Raw genomic sequence first — 19,003 nt, forward strand, 5'->3', positions numbered from 1 at the left:
TATAGTTTTGTTCTCTACATGAAGATAAAATTTCATATTAACACAATAAAGCTTCAAAAGTATTTCTTAAAAAAAAAAGGCTTGTATTACTCTACAGCTAACTTAAAATTTAATGTTATATGTTTTTAAGTAACATTAATGTTTAATTTTCTGCTCCTGTGTCTGCCTTGAAAAGAAAACAAGACTTTAAACAGCATCTGAATTAATGTGACAATATGAATTAAAAATGCATATTTTTCAAGTATTATTTATGTTATAATTACATGTTTTAATATATATTTCATGTTTTTTTCTGACATTTTAATGCAACTTGTGTCACTTAATTAACATTTTTTAGTAGTTTAGTTACATAAAACGACAATGAAAGCATTCTTTATTTATATAGTTTATGAAGTTCATAAACATGACAACACGAAGAAATGTCCGTAGGGTCTATTTGAACACATTCGATATTTCAGTAGTTTTCCGCAGGCACGCAGGTAGGTGAGTTCGACAGCGTACATCACTCCATGTCTGGCGGTCCGTATAGTTTTCCGCAAGCACGCAGGTAGTGAGTGGTCGTAAGTTCTCCCGCAGAGTATTTTTCAAATAAATCATTGACTTTTTGGGAGAGGTGTCTGTACTGACGGCCTCTATTTGTGCCGTCATTGCTGCCGGATGCTATCAGGGTTGCGTGCCGCTGTGCATGCTGGCACTCACTGAGCAGCACAGGTACTAATCTGTAAAATGACAGACCGCGGTGACCAGCTCTCGAGTTCAGACGATGGTGATATCCTGAAATGTATATAAGGAACTATTAAAAAGTCGCAAAAACACTGACAAATATCTATGAAAATGTATAATGTATGTTATTGTTTGTTCACTGTATATATAAATTACGTAGAATATTAATATTTGGCGACATCAATATCGGCCTCTGATCTATGTGTCTGTTCTTTTTTAGAACAAGGACTGCAGACGAAGTCAAGCTCGCATCCTGACGTCACAGTGGCTTTGTATTCCTCAAGAGAAATACCTGTGAAACGAAGGAATTATTGTTTAATTACTGCATAGCGTCTATTAAAATAAATACATCTAAAACAAAGGTCTCGATCATTCATTTTACATTAATATATATACTTATGGTGGCTAATTGCTTTTATCACCTACCCTTTGTCGGATTAATGCGTGATATACTTACATTATTGATTATAATGGTCACCAATTAAACTACTCAACACCTAGTGTTCCACTAATATACTTACATTATTGATTCAGGGTACTTTCTTTGATGATTATATAATGGTTACCAATTAAACTACTCAACACCTAGTCCCTGGTCGTTTCGCACCTAATATGGGGGCGAAACGACCAGGTGCGAAACGACCAGGGCGGAAACGTCTTGGGGGCGAAACATCCGAGGACCATCGCGATAAGGTCAATACCTTGATTTTGTTGTTATGTCCTTTAGCAAGGGCCTAGTATCACGAACATACTTAAGTCGATATTTTGACTCAACTTTGAGATTTTGCTCAATTGTTGAGATGAGTTTAAACACCTTGCTCAAATTGGTGATCACGAAACGTTTTTGACTACTGAGTCTAACTCATCTTTGAGTTTGAGCACAACTATTTGAGCAAGCGTTCAACCTGTCTCAAGTTGTAAAGCAGTACTCAAACATGGCCGCTTTTGATGAACGCACTCAGCGTTTACGAGGATATTAGCCGATTTAACGCGTTTTTGAGGTAAGCAGCAACCCTTAAGAAAAAGTAAGCGATACATATCGATTTCACCCGGAAACTATTTATATATTTCATTGTTGGATTGCTGATTTATGAATTGGATGCACCGACTCGTCGTTCATTGCCGATGCAATATGTGCTGTCAGTTTTGATAGTAAATAGGGCAAAGAAACCTTTGTTTGACACCTTTATCATTGCTAAATTGCATTGATTTTTAAATGGCAAATACGTAGAATTTAACGGGTCTTTAACCCCAAAACGTATAGAGTAGTTCCCCTTTGTTGACAGAGCATTTGACAACACATGCCTTGGCTTTAGCAAAACATTTTAACGATAAATGTTTTAATACTGTATACATGAAATCTTACGATAATAAGTAAGTTTTTTTCTAAAATTCTGGTGTTTCTTAATACATTATTTATGTTTACTCATTCGATAATTGCCAGCGTGTATTAATCGATGTAAATAAATGAAGACTGATTTACCCCACCCGCTTATGACTGTTGTAGTGTTGAACGTGTAATACTTCAGGTATCAGTATACTATTTACTTTTGGTGTTCAATGCTATACCCTCTAAAAACGAAATCGCCTTTTATTTGAAGACACAATTCTCTTTATGGACACTTGCCATGACTTTATTATTGAACATGTCTGTGTGCATGTGGTAAGGAAAACATTGCTGCATTCTAGAAATTAACTGTTTTGCTTTAGGTTGGATACAGTATAGTACCAGAAAGGCCGTTTACCAAAAGGCGTTGGCAGGAAACCATCAACTGGAGATATAAAACCGGTAAAAATATGGCCATAAAACAGTGACCGTTAATTCGCGTGGAGTTCTTTTTTACATACCACATGATCTATGTTTTTTTATTGTTTAAATCAATTCGTCTTGGAATGCTCTATAAGAAAAGGTATGGTTATGGGGGTCTCTACATGCAAAAGTTTGACTTTATTTTTTGTTAAAATTATTGCTTTTACTTTGAATTTGTTAAGGAAATCTTTTAGTATATTGTGACCTTCAACAAAATTTATTGAACAATACTTAACTACGATATTCAGGCCTCGACACTAACGGTGGTCTGGGGACCCGAGGCCCCCAGATTTTAGATCTTTACCTCGGCTAATACTAAAAGATTTTGAATAGACTTCCATGTTAGAGCTTTAATATTTAGAATAATCTTTTGTTGTATAAACAAAATGGGTAAATGTCCATTTCATTATATTTATTATGCCTCCCTTCGAAGAAGAGGGGGTATATTGTTTTGCACATGTTGGTCCGTCCGTCCGTATGTTTGTCCGTCCACCAGATGGTTTCCGGATGATAACTCAAGAACGCTTAGGTTAGGATCATGGAACTTCATAGGTACATTGATCATGACTTGCAGATGACCCCTATTGATTTTCAGGTCACTAGCTCAAATGTCAAGGTCACAGTGACCCGAAATAGAAAAATGGTTTCCGGATGATAACTCAAGAAAGCTAACGCCTAGGATCCTAAAACTTCATAGGTACATTGATCATGACTCGCAGATGATCCCTATTGATTTCAGGTCACTAGGTCAAAGGTCACAGGGCCAAAAAACATATTCACACAATGGCTGCCACTACAACCGACAGCCCATATGGGGGGCATGCATGTTTTACAAACAGCCTTTGTCTTATTTCCAATTGTTATACTAAGTTGAATAAAATTGTATTGATATTTTCAGATTTCCACAAGAACCAGCTTTTATGCTTTTGAAGCAGAAATGTTGGCTGCCAAATGTAGTTGGAGCAGTAGACGGAACTGTAATTCTAATTATAAAACCAGCTGAATCTGAAGAAGCTGACGTGTGCAGGAAAGGGTTTATTAACATTACTGAGCGGCTGTCATTGATGCCAACATGAGGTAAATGTAAATGCAGTTTTATGATTCATCACCTCATAATAAATTTGATAATAAAGCTGAGGAATACCATAACAGATTGAACTAGTGTACTGCTTATCATCTTTGACATAAAATAATGATTATTGTATGTACATGCAATAATAACATTAACTACCAATAATTGACACCATGAGCACTGTGTAATCAAGCTTCTATTCTTTAATGCTTAAGCAAATTCAGCTATCAGTTATATCTTGAAAAATTGTCTTAAGTAAAACATTAACTCTTCTTCATGGTTGATTGATGCTGTGTAAAGATTGCAGAATGCTTCATATGATGCTTCGGTGTTTGATAGCAGTGGCTTTAAGATAACGTGTTGCATTAATTCACAAAATAGATCAATTGACAGCAATATCTGAACATTTTATTTGAACTCTTAAATCTACTTTGGCTTGTCCTCTTTTTATGAAAGTAATTGTCCCAAGTTATTTAAATGGTATTGTGCATAAATAGCTAATACAGACACAAATAACGTGTTTCATAGGCTATTGATAATATTAAAAAAATGAACATACAGAATAACTTTATATTGACATCAAATAAACCTCAGTGGAAACAGCATGATTTAGTCAATTAAAATGTAGAAAATTGTTGACGATTTTTCAAGAAGGAGGGCAATCTTTTAGACTAAGTGCTATGTTAAAGAAAGACTTGTGATATTTGTTTAGATGCCTGCATTGCACTGGTGGATGCCTGACTTTCCAAGCCAAACGAGTGTTGTGGAACAGCAAAAATTTGCATGCGCCTGCTCAACCTGTGCTTTGAATTATTCAATCCGCTGATAGAGGTAGAAGTTTTGGACATGATGGATCCTGAGGTTACAAACAACGCACCAGTAAAGAGAGCAGCAGTCAATAAGAGGCAGAAGCTGATCGAACTGTTCAGTTGAAAATGTCGTAAAGTGATTGTTATATATAGGATCTGGCACGAGTTGCCATATCATACCATATTTTATTTAACTCGTCCAGGAATGTTGGTGTTAGTAAGCTCGCCTTTTATGAAATGCCAACAAGTGTCATATCTTTTTATCACATGTTTTTAAATGAGCAAATAAATATTTACGCAAACATTATGATAAATCCCGAATGTTAATTGCATTTCGTGATGTCATTTGATGTGGCAACAGCATTTCAGCAAAATAACAAAATGCGTTTGGAAATCAAACGAAATCTAAGCCAATGAAAACGCTTAAAAATTATGTAACACATGTGTAAGATAAAAATATTTGTAATGGTTATATTACATGGGGAACAGGGTATGGCATGTGATAAAAATATTTAAAGTGATATATTGCCGTAAATTTTATATTTCTCAAATAAGAAGAGCTATATTACACGCCCAAATATCAGTTTTTGCTTCCTCATGCTTTAGTTCCAGTAAACATCCAATAACGGGATTTAAGTTTGCGAAAAAAAGTGTAATTAAATATTCTTCATAATTATTCGAGCTGCAGAAAAGAAGGTACTTCTTCCTATTAACGTTTTTTTTCAAGTGATTTTTCTTTGCAAACTGACCATTGGCTCTTATTGGTATTGGAGATCAGTACTGAGAATTCTCAAAGTGAAATTAGCACGAAGGCTTTTAAATGTATGTTTATTAAATTATAGAGAGTGTAGAGTATATAAACATGGATATTATTGTCATATTAGAAGCTTGGTAAATGAACAATTACATATATTTGCTAAATGTTATAATTCATGTACTGAAAGACATCCTTGATATGATGCTTTGTTAAAGAATACAGTCTTTAGTTACCCTAAAAACTATTATTTATGTTAAAACTGTTATTGACTGGTGCAATTTGTTTAGTAATTTTATAAACATATTTATGATTATAACATTTAGTTGTTTTTATGCCCTCCCCCCCCCTCGAATGATCGGGGGTATATTGTTTTTGGCCTGTCTGTCTGTCATTCTGTCCAAAAACTTTAACCTTGGTTAAAGTTTGATAACTTTTGCAATATTGAAGATAGCAACTTCATATTTGGCATGCATGTGTATCTCATGGAGCTGCTCATTTTGAGTGGTGAAAGGTCAAGGTCATCATTCAAGGTCAAAAGTAAACAAGAGGGCCTGAAAAGCCCAAAGTCACTCAACTGAGATAACAAGATATTATTGGGACAAATCTTCTGACCAAGTTTCACGAAGTTAGGTAAATAAAATGTGGCCTCTAGAGTGTTAACAAGGTTTTACTATAGCCATATAAGAAAAATACCCCGCCCCCTGGCGGCCATGTTTTTCAACCAACCGGCATCATTTTCGAACTTGTCCAAGATATTATTGGGATGAATTTTCTGACCAAGTTTTATAAAGATCAGACAATAAATAAGGCCTCTAGAGTGTTAACAAGATTTTACTATAGTCATATATAGCCATATAAGGAAAAATGCCCTGTCCCTTGGCAGCCATATTTTTCAAGCAAACGTTGCCATTTTCGAACTCATCCAAGATATCATTGAAACCAATCTTTGACCAAATTTCATGAAGATAGGACAATAATTGTGGCCTCTAGAGAGTTAACAAGGCAAATGTTGACGCCGCACAACGGAGGACGGACAAAAAGCGATCACAAAAGCTCACCATGAGCACGTTGTGCTCAGGTGAGCTAAAAATACAATCCAAGGGAAGTAATATAATTTAAAAGGGAGATTATTTCTAAACCTGCCAAATTATATATTGACATTTAATTTCAAAGCAGCGCAATAGGGGTCTCGTGTTTCTGACAAACACATTTCTTGTTTTATAACAGTTGCAATTGCATGAGTGAATAAAACAATAAGAACATTCATATTTATTAAGAGTTATTTATAATATTTAGAGAGTACAATATACACATCATGTCATATCAGTAAATACAGATTAAGATTTCTGGAAATAATTGAACGTTGAAATATTTCTTTTTTTAAAGACACAAGTTGGGCGCGAGTTCTTCATCCAAATTTGTGTTTATGTCCCGAAGAATATCATTTTGGTTCTGGACTCGTATAGCATTTGTTCTGGGTTTATGTGAAGCTGTGTCTTCATGCTTGACATGGCACTGCAAGTAAATAAATTTAACAGTTTAAATTGTATTTATTCCAAAAAGATATGTATTAGACAAAACATACAGATATTTCATGAATCATGCATGTGTGGTTGTTGAAAATAACACAAACCATTAATAATAAGACTATAATGCTTTATGAGTTGGTTTTGGTTCTAAAAGTTTTTGCATCATAAATTTAACTAGCCTTACGAAATTAAACTTAACATGTGCATGTGACTCTCATGCCCTACATTCCAATTACGTCATTAAGTATATAAATGTTGAAAAAGAATTTAAAACAAACACATACACACACATATACAACCTGGATAATTTATTATTTATGTTTAAACAACGAAGCAGCAATAATGTATCTCCATATTTACAGATATCCACAAAACCCACAATTTAATATACCAGACATACTAATAAATAGTCATAGCCTTAGCATATATATAAACATAGTGCTGTTTTATCATCAAACACCAAAGTTCTGTACAGTTTCTAGCATGTTCAATTTGCTTTATGTGTTCAACAAGACATGTGCCTGTTAAACGTGCTGATGGATAGTAATTTTGCAAGGCAACTAGCCCAAACAGACTAGTGCTTTAAAAAACAAGAGCACCGCAAAATGGGTGTCGACGCTCGGCTGCGGGGGCAGTATTAAATAAATGAAAGCTTGTCAGATTTTTTATATATTTTTTTTAGAGGTCACAGTGACCTTGACCTAGTAACCCAAAAATGGGTGTGGCGTGTAGAACTCATCAAGGTGAATTTACATATGAAGTTTAAAAGTTGTAGGTGGAAGCACTTTGATTTTAGAGCATATGTTAAGGTTTTATCACCGTGGACGCCGGCCGGCAGAAAACACGACGAGCTGACTATGACAATACCTTGGGTTTTCTCAGAAAACAGCCCGAGCTAATAATTAAGTTAAAAACTGTTACATTGTGCGCACAAACTATTCACTATAGAAAAGTATACCTCTTGTTTTTGTTTTCCCAAACATTTTCATAATTTCTGAAAATTTCTGTCGCCTTGAAGCTTCCAGTTGCTAAAACAAAACAAGTGAAGTATGTAAGTTACCTATAAAAATGATGAAAAAACTGCGTTAAGTGATCTTGATTTTTAAATGTGATAGCAGGCATGGCATTACAAAACCCATCATTCACTAGAACATGACTAAAATGTAACACAAAAGAAACGTAGGCTACATAATACTAATAGCAAACCACACATTTCTTATTTACTTCTGACTCTTTCAGTCATGTATTGTCATTACAAAATTGTACAGGCTATTTTTGGGTTTCCGTACATTGTAATCTCTAGATGTAAATCACATGTTAAACACATTAAATGATTTACTTGAAAAAATAATAATTTGCACAAACAGTAGCTCATTACCTTCGCAAATTTGTCAGCATACATTTCCATGTTTCAGCTCGCATCGTATTGCCGTTTGAGCCCGTCTATTTGACCGTTCAGATCATCGTAATGGTTTATTATTTTTCAGACAGAGCATTTCGCTTTCAGAAAAAAATGTCTGACCAAGGCATTTTCACTCTCGTTGACGAAAAGAAAACTGACACTATTTCCCGTAAAAATGTTATAAATCAATTTTCTTTTGAAGAACGTCGCTTACATCTTTAATAAATAATAAATATTTGAGTTGAGTCGGAAAGTTGAGTCAATCTCAACTGAGATGAGTTTTGAGTTCGTTTGTGAGATCCCCTTTATACTCAGTTCTTAGCTGAGTGGAAACTCAAATCTCATCTGCTGAGTTGAGTTTAAAACCTGAGAACGTTCGTGATACTAGGCCAACCTAACCAATATTATTGGTTAGACTAGAGCTTTTTGGGTTTATTTTAATGCATCTAGGTAATATTTGGTCCTATTACCATTTTATATCTTACCATTATCAATTTTCCTTCAATAGTATACAAACTATTTTTCATTTACCGTGCACTCCCTCTGGTCCAGGGGAAACAACCATTGAAGTCTCCATCACCACAATTACCTCCCTTAGTACAACTGAGTGACACCACCTCTGCTGGCTTTTCTCTTCCCCCACCCACATCGGCCTACACTTCCTAAAATCTCTCCTTCTTTCATCCCTCCAGGGTGGCAACATGTATTTTAAATATATAAATGCATATAGTTCTGTACATATTGTAAATAATGTACTTTCTTGTACAAATTTAGCTGTTTTTGTCTCATTTTTAACTGTAAAGCACATTGTCTTACCCTTAATTTTTATGTGGCCCTATGAAGGTGACCGTTTGGAGACACGTAAGTTATTGCCCTTAACATATAAGGTTTTTTTACTAAATCCACTTTTAAATATTGTTTTAAGGCCACTCTGGGGGGACCTCTCTTCGCCATAGCCCAATCTTCCTTAAGTTCCATACAGACAGGGTCTTACGTTGGAGCATTACGGCTATATTCACTGTCTGCAAGTGTTCAACATTGAGCCACATACATAAACTTGTACTCATTACTTTTTAACAACTCAATACTTAACTGCAACATTAATATATAATTGAGAGTTACACTCCCTATGTGTTATCATATATTGTCTTTTTTTCCTTTCCTTTTCATATAATTACATGTACACATGCAACTTCACTTTACATTTGAGAGCTGTTAAATCAGGCTCTGGCATCCCTATTAATTAAAGTTCATATATATAAACATATCTCACCAATGATTAGATCTTGTTGTGTGGCATTTAGTTTAAACCTTAAATATACTCATAAAAATGGTACTTGACTGTGTATGACTGTAAACATATTGTGGCAATGTTCAACCACTTTGTGATCTGGAAAACCCTCAAGTATTACAATTGTATTATTCAAACATATACACATATGTGTATCCCTTTTTTCTATAAGACTTATATTTAAATAGTCCTATTTGGACTCTAACATTTAAAACACAGATCACAAAGTCTAAAGACTCCAACAAAACCCATTGCAGTATATACTGAACAATGGGTCTGGTAATGATGATGCCACATACAACAGTATGTGTGTTTTCACCATCTTTACTTATAAAAATTGGGCTATTCTTTCTCTCTCTCCTCCTTAAAAAACAAAACAAACAATAACATACAATAACAACATCATATTAATGATAATAATTAATAATAAGCACAGTAACATAACATAAACATAATAATTTATAACTATAAAATAAGTCCAAGTTCTTTTGGATTTATCATCTTTTTCTTTCATTTATATTTTTTGCATATAAACTATTATTGTTTACTTTTTCTTAAAGTACAAATTCAGCCGTGGGAAAATCTATTTATAAAACGGATTGACCTACTGGCAATCCGTAATAAGAAATTTCGGCCAATCAGCGCCATCGTTCTATAAGCGCATCAACCAATTAAAACGCCGCTTTTTAACAGCGATAGGCATATCCACTGTAAAGTACTGCGTCTTTTTAACGCTTCATATAAAGGTTATATATTTTTAAACCAATAGATTTTTATTAAGGCACCGCACCAACACTGCAAAGTTTTATATTTATATCAATGGTACAGCCCAGTAAAATCGGGCTGTCCATTTTATGGCCGTTTTCGACCTTTTTAAGCAGAGTTATATGTTAAGCAGTGTGCTCGGGGTAAATAACCCCATTAGTCAGTCAGATACTAGGCCAATGTCTTGACATTTTGGAAAGCAGATTGAAGAACTGGTTTGTGTTAGGTTCATAGCTTAGAGCATACTATCATTTTTTAAGACTGAGAGTTTCATACTGTTGACAACTTAACTAATTGCAGAGTGTATTTATATGATATTGTGTTACACATATCTCAAGGGAAAATACCATCACCTCTGTGTATTATTAATAGTTTTTTTTCATTTTCAAAAGGTTGTTTTGAGATATTAGTTGCTTATTTTGAAATAAACTGATTTTTTTTCTCTTGTTAAATAAAAACAGTTGAGATACATTTTATTGGTAGTTTTTCAAAAGTATTATTATCCAAATAGAGCCATTTTTTCCTGTGTTGAGCTGTGGATTTAACAATCTTGCCTTGACAGTAGGCTATCTCTGTTATCTGATAACACATGCTTTTGAGCAACATTGTACTAAGTAATCTCTGTTCCCTACCTAAACATGCCTGGACACACAGACAAAGATTAACATGTTCAGCATATTTCAATTTTGCAGATCATAGATGGAATGTAACTTAATCAGAATAATTTTAAGCTAGTTTGTTAATCCAAGTTGACACAATTGGTAAGTTAAAATTTCAGGTGGTGTGTTACAAATGTTCAAAATTAAAGGTGGTATAGATATTTAGTTTGTTTTTTGTGACTACTTGATTCCCAGCCTGGCCACATAACTTTTTTGTCATGAAATCCTTTCAATGGCCATAACACAATTTCCTGTTAATTCAGGTGTTATTTTTCCATGATTTGCTGCTGTTTGAGATTATGTGCTTTTCAGGTTTTTCTGCTTTATCAGTATTTTACATTATTTCCTGCTATTAATTGTAGGTGGCATATTTCAAATTATTTCCTGCTTTTTCTGATGGTATATTTAACATGATTTTTAATCATTTCAGATTCCTTGCTATTCACAATATTTCTTATTCTTCATAAGGTGTATTGCAAATTATTTTCTGCTGTTTCACGTGTCTTTCATTATTTGCCATTATTTCAGACGATATATTTCCTGTGATTGTCTTCTATTTCAGGTGGTGTATTTTAAGGGCTATGAGGAGTATGTTCACAACTATCAGAAGGCCGTGGAGACAATACGCAATTTCCAGAGGAATGAGGAAGCCAGGACCCTACTTGAGGTAGGGTGTTGTCTAAATGCTGTCTGAGGGCTTAGGGGTACGGGTCAGTTTTTAAGGGAAAGGCAGTTTGGTTAACATTTTTGGGCACGTATTAGACTTAATGAAAACTCGTCATATGTTTTTAGTGACAGAGTGAATATGTACAGTTTACAAGAATAAGAAGTTTCCCTTATTCTCATAGTTCCAGCCCTCTTCATGGTATAAGTAGTTTTATGAGTCAACTAAAAAAAAACCGAAGAAGTGCTGGACAGTATATGTTATTCAATTTTCAGAAGTTTTGATTTATTTGCTGTTTATAAATGACTATTATGACAATCATTCTCATGATTTCCGGTATTCATTGGCTAGTAGGTCATGTGTACTCCAACCTAATTTTATTAGCTCGGCTGTTTTCGGAGAAAACCCGAGGTATTGTCATAGCCAGCTCGTCCTCCTGCGTCCTGCTAAAACCTTTACATATTTTTAACCTTTTGAACATTGGCTCTTAAATCAAAGTGTTTCAACCAACAACTTTGAAACTTCATATGTAGCTGCACCTTGATTAGTTCTACATGCCACACCCATTTTTGGGTCACTAGGTCAAAGGTCAAGGTCACTCTAAAAAAAAATTAATCTGACAAGCTTTCATTTATTCAAAACTGCACCCACAGCCGAGATTGGCACCTGTTATGCGGTGATCTTGTTTATATTTCATTATTTTTATGCTCCCAGTAGGGTGGCATATAGAAGTTGAACTGTCTGTCTGTCTGTCTGTCGGTCGGTCAGTCCGTCCGTCAGTCCGTCGGTCTGTCCGTCCGTCAGTCCGTCGGTCTGTCCGTCCGTCCGTCCGTCGGTCGGTCTGTCCGAAAACTTTAACATTGGCCATAACTTTTGCAATATTGAAGATAGCAACTTGATATTTGGCATGCATGTGCATCTCATGAAGCTGCACATTTTGAGTGGTGAAAAGTCAAGGTCAAGGTCATCCTTCAAGGTCAAAAGTAAAAAAATAAAATCCAAGGGAACTTATAAGCTTTAAAAGGGAGATAATTTCTAAACCTGCCAAATGATATATTGAAATTTTATTTCAAAGCGGCGCAATAGGGGGCATTGTGTTTCTGACAAACACATCTCTTGTTTTTTTGTACTGGTGGTATTTAGTTCCAGTGTTTACATTTATCAATTTGAAGCATTTAATAACAAACTTCAATACATGCCAAAATCTGTGAAAAGGTCCCTTTAAGAAAGGGCTGATATTATGGATACACATGCTCTACTGTCAATATTGGCAGTGAAATCTAATGAGTGATTTTAGTTAAATTTTCTAACAATTATCTTTATTTATAATGAAATAAGAAATGTGTGCACCTTTTTTTCCAATAATGCACAAAGAATTTACTTTGATTAAAACTGTCTTATGTAAAAAAAGATAATCACATGTAGTAATAGAATAACATTGTGCTTTTTTTTTCAAAAATTGTATTTGCTATTCCGGATACCTCATACATTCATTTGAGAAAATCCAAGTCTCTTTTACATTTTTTTGCCAAATCTTTAATCCACTACCTATACTTATAAATATGTGCAAGTTGCAAAGTTGTAAGTGAGTTGAAAATGAGAATTACAATTTTATGACAATATTAGGTATGGAAGAGTGTAAGGGTCTGTACAGACAGTTTAAGGGCCAGATTTAATTTGAGTGGATTTAAGTAAAACATATACATTGAATCTATAGCCAATTAAGTGTTTAATGCTTTATTTTGAAATGCATGAATCACATAGCATGTTTCATTTATACTTAATGTAGAAAAGTTTAAGATTTGAATTGCGAAATGCAAATTACCCGATTTTGGTCATGACATATCTCACTAAATTTTGGACTGTACAACTATTGATTACACATTTACAGGCAACTTTTCAAAGTCAAAAAAGACCAGCTAGTGCTGCAAGCGTGTTTGTAAGTTGTTGTTGTTATTTTAAAGCAAAAGGGCACCTTGTACACTTGTTACTTTGAAACCATTGTCTTAGGAATGCAGTGCATATATTGCCAATGCTGAATGTTTGACTGCTTTCTTTTAGCATACATTTTTATTCCATGTTAACATTGTTGACTGGGTTACTATTTTGTTATGGATCAAGGCTGCATCAAGGAATCATCGGTTGTACTTAATAATGTGTACATTGTCTATATATCTATGTGCAAGACTTTATTTCATTCAAAATTGTATGTTATTATCTGTACTAATTATATGTTCCTCAGTTAACACGAATGTAACAGAATATTAGCACATGTACCGTTTCATATCCCTTAAACAACTTTTTGTATCCCACACAATTATTTGTGTTTTCTTTAAATTTTATCCTGATACCTTTAAAGAAGTAGCTAAGATGGTTTTTGGTCACCTTCCAAAGTGTGGTCGTGTTGATTTTGTCACGGATACCTACCACGAAACTTCTGTCAAATCATTTGAAACAAGAAATATCTTTAAAAAAGATATACGGCGTTGATTGTGGTCGATGTTTATGAACGATCAAAAGTTATCTCTATGAGATAAAAAGTAGCGGATGCCTTTTTTCTGCGCAGTTCTTAGCTACATCATAAGCAAATCAATTACGGGGTGTTGCGCCAGATTTCGTGGCTTATTTTGCTTTATGTGATATTATTACTCAGATATCTATATTTACAGAATAGAAAAACACAAGAAACATGAAAATAAACGAGTGCATATAGGTCAGCCGGCAATACTCGAATCTTATTTAATTGCATAATTATAGTATTGTGAATTATTGTGCTCATGCTTAATAAACTGGTCCAAATGGATAAATATTTCTAATTAATTTTATCAAAATTGGTCCTTATCATGCAAATGTTGAAACCATATTAAAAATCGATGATTGACATACCACAATAATATCGCCGAATATCTTTATTTAGTATCTCTCTGATCAAAACAGACTTCAAGTGCACAAAGTTTACGAGACGGCGTTTATATAAAGATTTCTGCAACTGACCGCAAACTGACCTTGATACCTTGCGGATTGGAATGCAATGCATTACAGTCACTACGTTATTGTCAGTAAGACCGGTGTAACACAATGATCGCAACCCCTTCTGCGAACTCCGGTGATGAACTGTATATAAACTCTGACTTTCACAAATGGCCGCGTAATGACCCGAAACCTCGCGGGTTTAAATGCAATGCAAGTAAGTACTAAATATGACAACATAGCCTTTAGTATAAACGCTTTTGCGCTGTAAATTCTCTGAAAATAAAAGGTGAACGCACAAACTGTATTCATGTCGAAAATTGATTGTAAAACTGTTCTATCTATTGAGCCTTTTCATTAGAGATAAAATTGTTTCATGCAGTAAAACAGTGTTACAAAGACGCGGATATGTTTCCAATGTTCTGGTGTTATACTCAAATCAGCCAATGGAATAAATGAAGTGTATTCATTCGTACCTAGCCGCGGGAAATTTTATTTGAGTATTATTGGACACTTACAAAGGTCAAGTCAGGGTGAAAAGCTGGCTTAATACAGCTTACGCCGAAAAAAACGTCGAGGTACCAAAATTTCTATTGTCAGGTGCAAAAACCAAAACGCAAAGGGACTGGAAAAGTTTTATTTCAAACGATTATAACAAAACACAGCTTCTAAAATTACTATTGGAACAGTGGAGCACTGACCAATATGCAGGGCAACTTAAGGATCGTCAAATTTATTTTGTTCTTGGTGAACGATGCTGTCTGCTTACAACACATGACGGACTGATAACTAAGGTAGTTCCAGATGAATCTCTGTTTTCCTCTTAAGAGGAAGCAGATACAAGAATTATTTTACACTGCATGCACATCAAAGAATTTCAGCCTGACATCAACACCATAATTGTGAGATCACCCGATACAGATGTCTTAGTGCTTCTTATTAGATATTGGAAACAAATTGAGCTTTCAATTCTAATTGATACCGGAACTGGAAACAAACGAAGACTCATCGACATGGAAAAGATTGTAAAAGCAAAGGGAAATGACTTGTGTTCAGTGTTACCCGCAATTCACTGCTTTACTGGTTGTGATACTGTAAGCGCATTTGTGAGAAGGGGGAAAGTAGGTCCAGTAAAGCTTCTCGAGAAAAATGCGTACCTTTGCCAAGTTTGGAGAAAGACAGGAGTGTAGTGATTACCTGTTACTGGAAGTTGAGAATTTTGTATGTTATATGTATGGAAAGCCAAATTACTCAGATGTGAATAAGCTCCGGTTTGATACATTCTGTAAGAGAAGTGAGATCAAAGGTAATACTCTGAACTCATGCGAAACTATTTCCTTAAGTTTGCTACCTCCATGTAAAGCAACACTTAACATGCACACCAGACGTGCTAATTTCCAAACATATATTTGGTTACACGCTCATGAAAGATATCCCTGCATGCCTGATTCAAAATAGTGGCTGGAAACTTGGTGCAGACGGAATCGAATATGTGTACACTGATAGTGACATTTTCCCCAGTGAGCTAGTGACATACTCTGTACAAAGTTGCAAGAGGATAGAACCAATCTGGATGAGGATGAAAATGATGATAGTATTGAAATTGACAATTTGCTTGATGAAGTGTTTGATGATCAGTGATTTAACTCCTGTGTCCTAACTATGAAAATGAAAACAATGACAAATCGTTAGAAACACTTTGATTTGAAAGTATAAAATAATAATAATAATAATTATTATTATTATGGTTATTTTTATTATAACAATAATACTCATTATAATAATAATAGTAACTATATTTAAGATTATACAATTATCAGGTTATAAATATCTTCAATGTTGAGTATTTATCGGTCTATTATTTGCCTGAGAGATGAATTGCTATGTATGACTTTATCATCATTATTATTATCACTATAATTGTTATTATTATCATCATGATTAATAATTGTTAAATTGATTATTGTCATTATTTTACCAAGCTTGTTGGCATATTGTTTGATAGAATAATGTGATTATAATCTGAAGTAAAATGTTTGACACACAATAAGTATGTTAAAGGAATATGTGTATGAATCATATACAAATATGTGTAAAATATATATGTGTCACATATATTTTAATAGAAAATATCATTATGTAAACATAAGACGTATGCTTTGAATGATTACAATCTTTTTTTTTTATTAAAGAATGTTAAGATAAGTTGTTTTCTAAATTTGCATTCTGCTTGAAAGGTAATCTAAAACCAATTATTAAAAAAAGTTTTTCACTCATATATTTTAAAGTTAAATTTCTCCGTAACGCCCCGCTAGCCAATTGCAAACCATGTGTCATGAGACTCAGGGGATATAGAGGATTAAAAAAAATAGAGTCTTAAAAATTCCCAGGGGGGGGGTAGCAAAAGTGTTCTTGGCTCACGGCCTAATATATTTAATTTTATTTTCAAACCTAGACGCACTCAGTTTGCTAATTTTCTTTCAATTTATTTGAAATGTGGTTATGTTCTTTCCATTCATTTGAAAGTTTCCAAATTTGTTTTTACGTGCCGGTATCCCGAATCGAACTCAGTTCTCCTGCGTGATAGTCTTAAACGCTTCCAATTGTGCTAATTCCACTATTTCTGACAGCAATCAAAATTAACGCTTTTATCGAGCCATACGCGCGCCACTCTCTCGCGTGCAAAATGCTGAAAATCACGACGAATTACCAATGAGTATAATACAAATACTGTGTATCATTCACATAATAAATTACAATGCATTGTTTCATGTTCAATTTTGGTGTAAAAATATTTGATAAATATTTCTGTCGATGCTATAACGTCTACAGAAATATGAAAAACTTGTTTACAATATTTAAAATCGAAACCTGATAGTGTGACTATCGGGACAAATTAAAAGGATATAAATCTGAATGATAATAAGTTAGGGATGCCACCATAATACTAGTCTGTCTACTGGTAGAATTTGAAGCTCTGCACTACTGGCTTACACCGATTTTACTGATTATTGCGTGCTTAAGTAAAGCGGTGTTAATACATCAGTTAGTGAACGAGACAAGTAGACTAAGTTTCCAACTTAGCTTAAAATGTTATCAATAAAGCAAGTATATCAAATACATCTAAATCAACAGTTTCGCAGCTGCGTCTTAAATTAAAACTAAGATAACCAGTGACCAATATGCGAAATTTCATAAAATTTGAAATCGAAGTAAACTTTATAATTTCGATGGTCAACTAAGTTATTAATTTTACGCAAAATTGCAAATAACATACAAGTTGATGCAAACAAATATAAACAGAAAAATAAACTCACCAAAATCCGTCGGATCAGCAAAGAATAAACAAAACAATATACTTAGTCCTAAACAGTATGTAATAAGTCCAATTACGAGTGTCAATGCACTATCCAGACTGAACGGCGAATCCAGTCCTGGTAACGTAGAATGAAGAATCCTGACGTTGACGTACGTACGTAAAAGTTAATGTGTGCACATTTATACCGTGAATTTCCCGGGAACGGTTTCTCTGTGAGCAGACAGACCATAAAACGTTCAGCAAACGCGTTTTGTCACTAAACAATCCAAGTTCAGTCGACTGTGTATTTGGGAATAACTCCCAAATATGTCTCTACTATGTCAAATAGCAAAGGCGTATTTGGCCAATTTGAGCAAATTATGATGCTCGACGATTCAGCGTTGAACAATATACTTCAACCCTTGTTTTCCTTAATACCACGACGACTTGTTGGGCGCCAATGTTATCGGTAGGTTATTTTGTGGGTTCTATCGTGGAAGAAAACTCAGTTTGGCTGAAATATATATTTATTAATGATATTAAAAATCTTTAATATATCAAAGATGTAAACTCTTTGAAAGTAAAGCATCGAATCCACTAACAATAATATAAATAATAGACAAATACAAGTAATGCATGATCCGACGGTGATCATTTAAATACAAGCAATACAAAATACAATTAAAACAACGAACATAATGAAATTAATAAACACATTTACCTGAAATATACATTTATTAATGATATTAAAAATCATTAATATATCAAAGATGTTAAGTCTTTGAAAGTAAATCATCGAATGACTATAGCAATCATTTGATGCACGAGATCGACATTGAACCTATGTGTGCACGGGAAAAGGGAGGAGTGATCTGAGTATTAGTCAAATTATTAACGTGCAACTGTATAGATTAGATGAACTGATCTTATCTTTACCTAGAGAAAAACGACTTTAACGAATAAATTGAATAAACAACTGACTATATTTATATTCCCACAGAATACTCGTGATTTACTTTTTTAATTAACTTAATATACGGATACTTGTAAAACAATAAAACAGCACAACACAGTTTAGTTCAAACGTTATTTAATAAACTTCATAAATTACTTTATAATAAAAATTGACCTATAGCAATTCAACGAGAAAAGCAAGGTAGATTGAAGATTCTAAAGCAAAAGAAAGTGACGCAAGAAGAACCTTTAGACAATCACCTACAATACAACAATTGAAAAAGAAAGAACATTCTATTC

The 19,003-nt window shown here is 34.0% G+C and overlaps 1 protein-coding gene and 2 long non-coding RNA genes across 3 annotated transcripts in view; 2 read left to right on the top strand and 1 right to left on the bottom strand.

Annotated features, from left to right (window-relative positions):
• The window catches only part of LOC127872589 (breakpoint cluster region protein-like), a 96,813-nt gene that overhangs the window by 41,538 nt on the left and 36,272 nt on the right, over positions 1-19,003 (top strand). The window contains exon 5 of the mRNA XM_052415916.1: positions 11,380-11,484. Coding sequence (XP_052271876.1) covers positions 11,380-11,484 — 105 coding nt within the window. The remainder of the gene's footprint in view (positions 1-11,379; positions 11,485-19,003) is intronic.
• On the top strand, positions 2,008-3,452 carry LOC127871436 (uncharacterized). Its single transcript, XR_008045337.1, has 3 exons — positions 2,008-2,097; positions 2,434-2,512; positions 3,432-3,452. It is a non-coding gene; the product is annotated as an uncharacterized LOC127871436 (long non-coding RNA).
• LOC127871435 (uncharacterized) lies at positions 6,527-8,255 on the bottom strand. Its single transcript, XR_008045336.1, has 3 exons — positions 8,079-8,255; positions 7,659-7,728; positions 6,527-6,686 (listed from the first exon to the last, which is right to left on the bottom strand). It is a non-coding gene; the product is annotated as an uncharacterized LOC127871435 (long non-coding RNA).

Source organism: Dreissena polymorpha, chromosome 3 (genome assembly GCF_020536995.1).
Source record: "Dreissena polymorpha isolate Duluth1 chromosome 3, UMN_Dpol_1.0, whole genome shotgun sequence".
In the NCBI taxonomy this organism is placed as follows: domain Eukaryota; kingdom Metazoa; phylum Mollusca; class Bivalvia; order Myida; family Dreissenidae; genus Dreissena; species Dreissena polymorpha.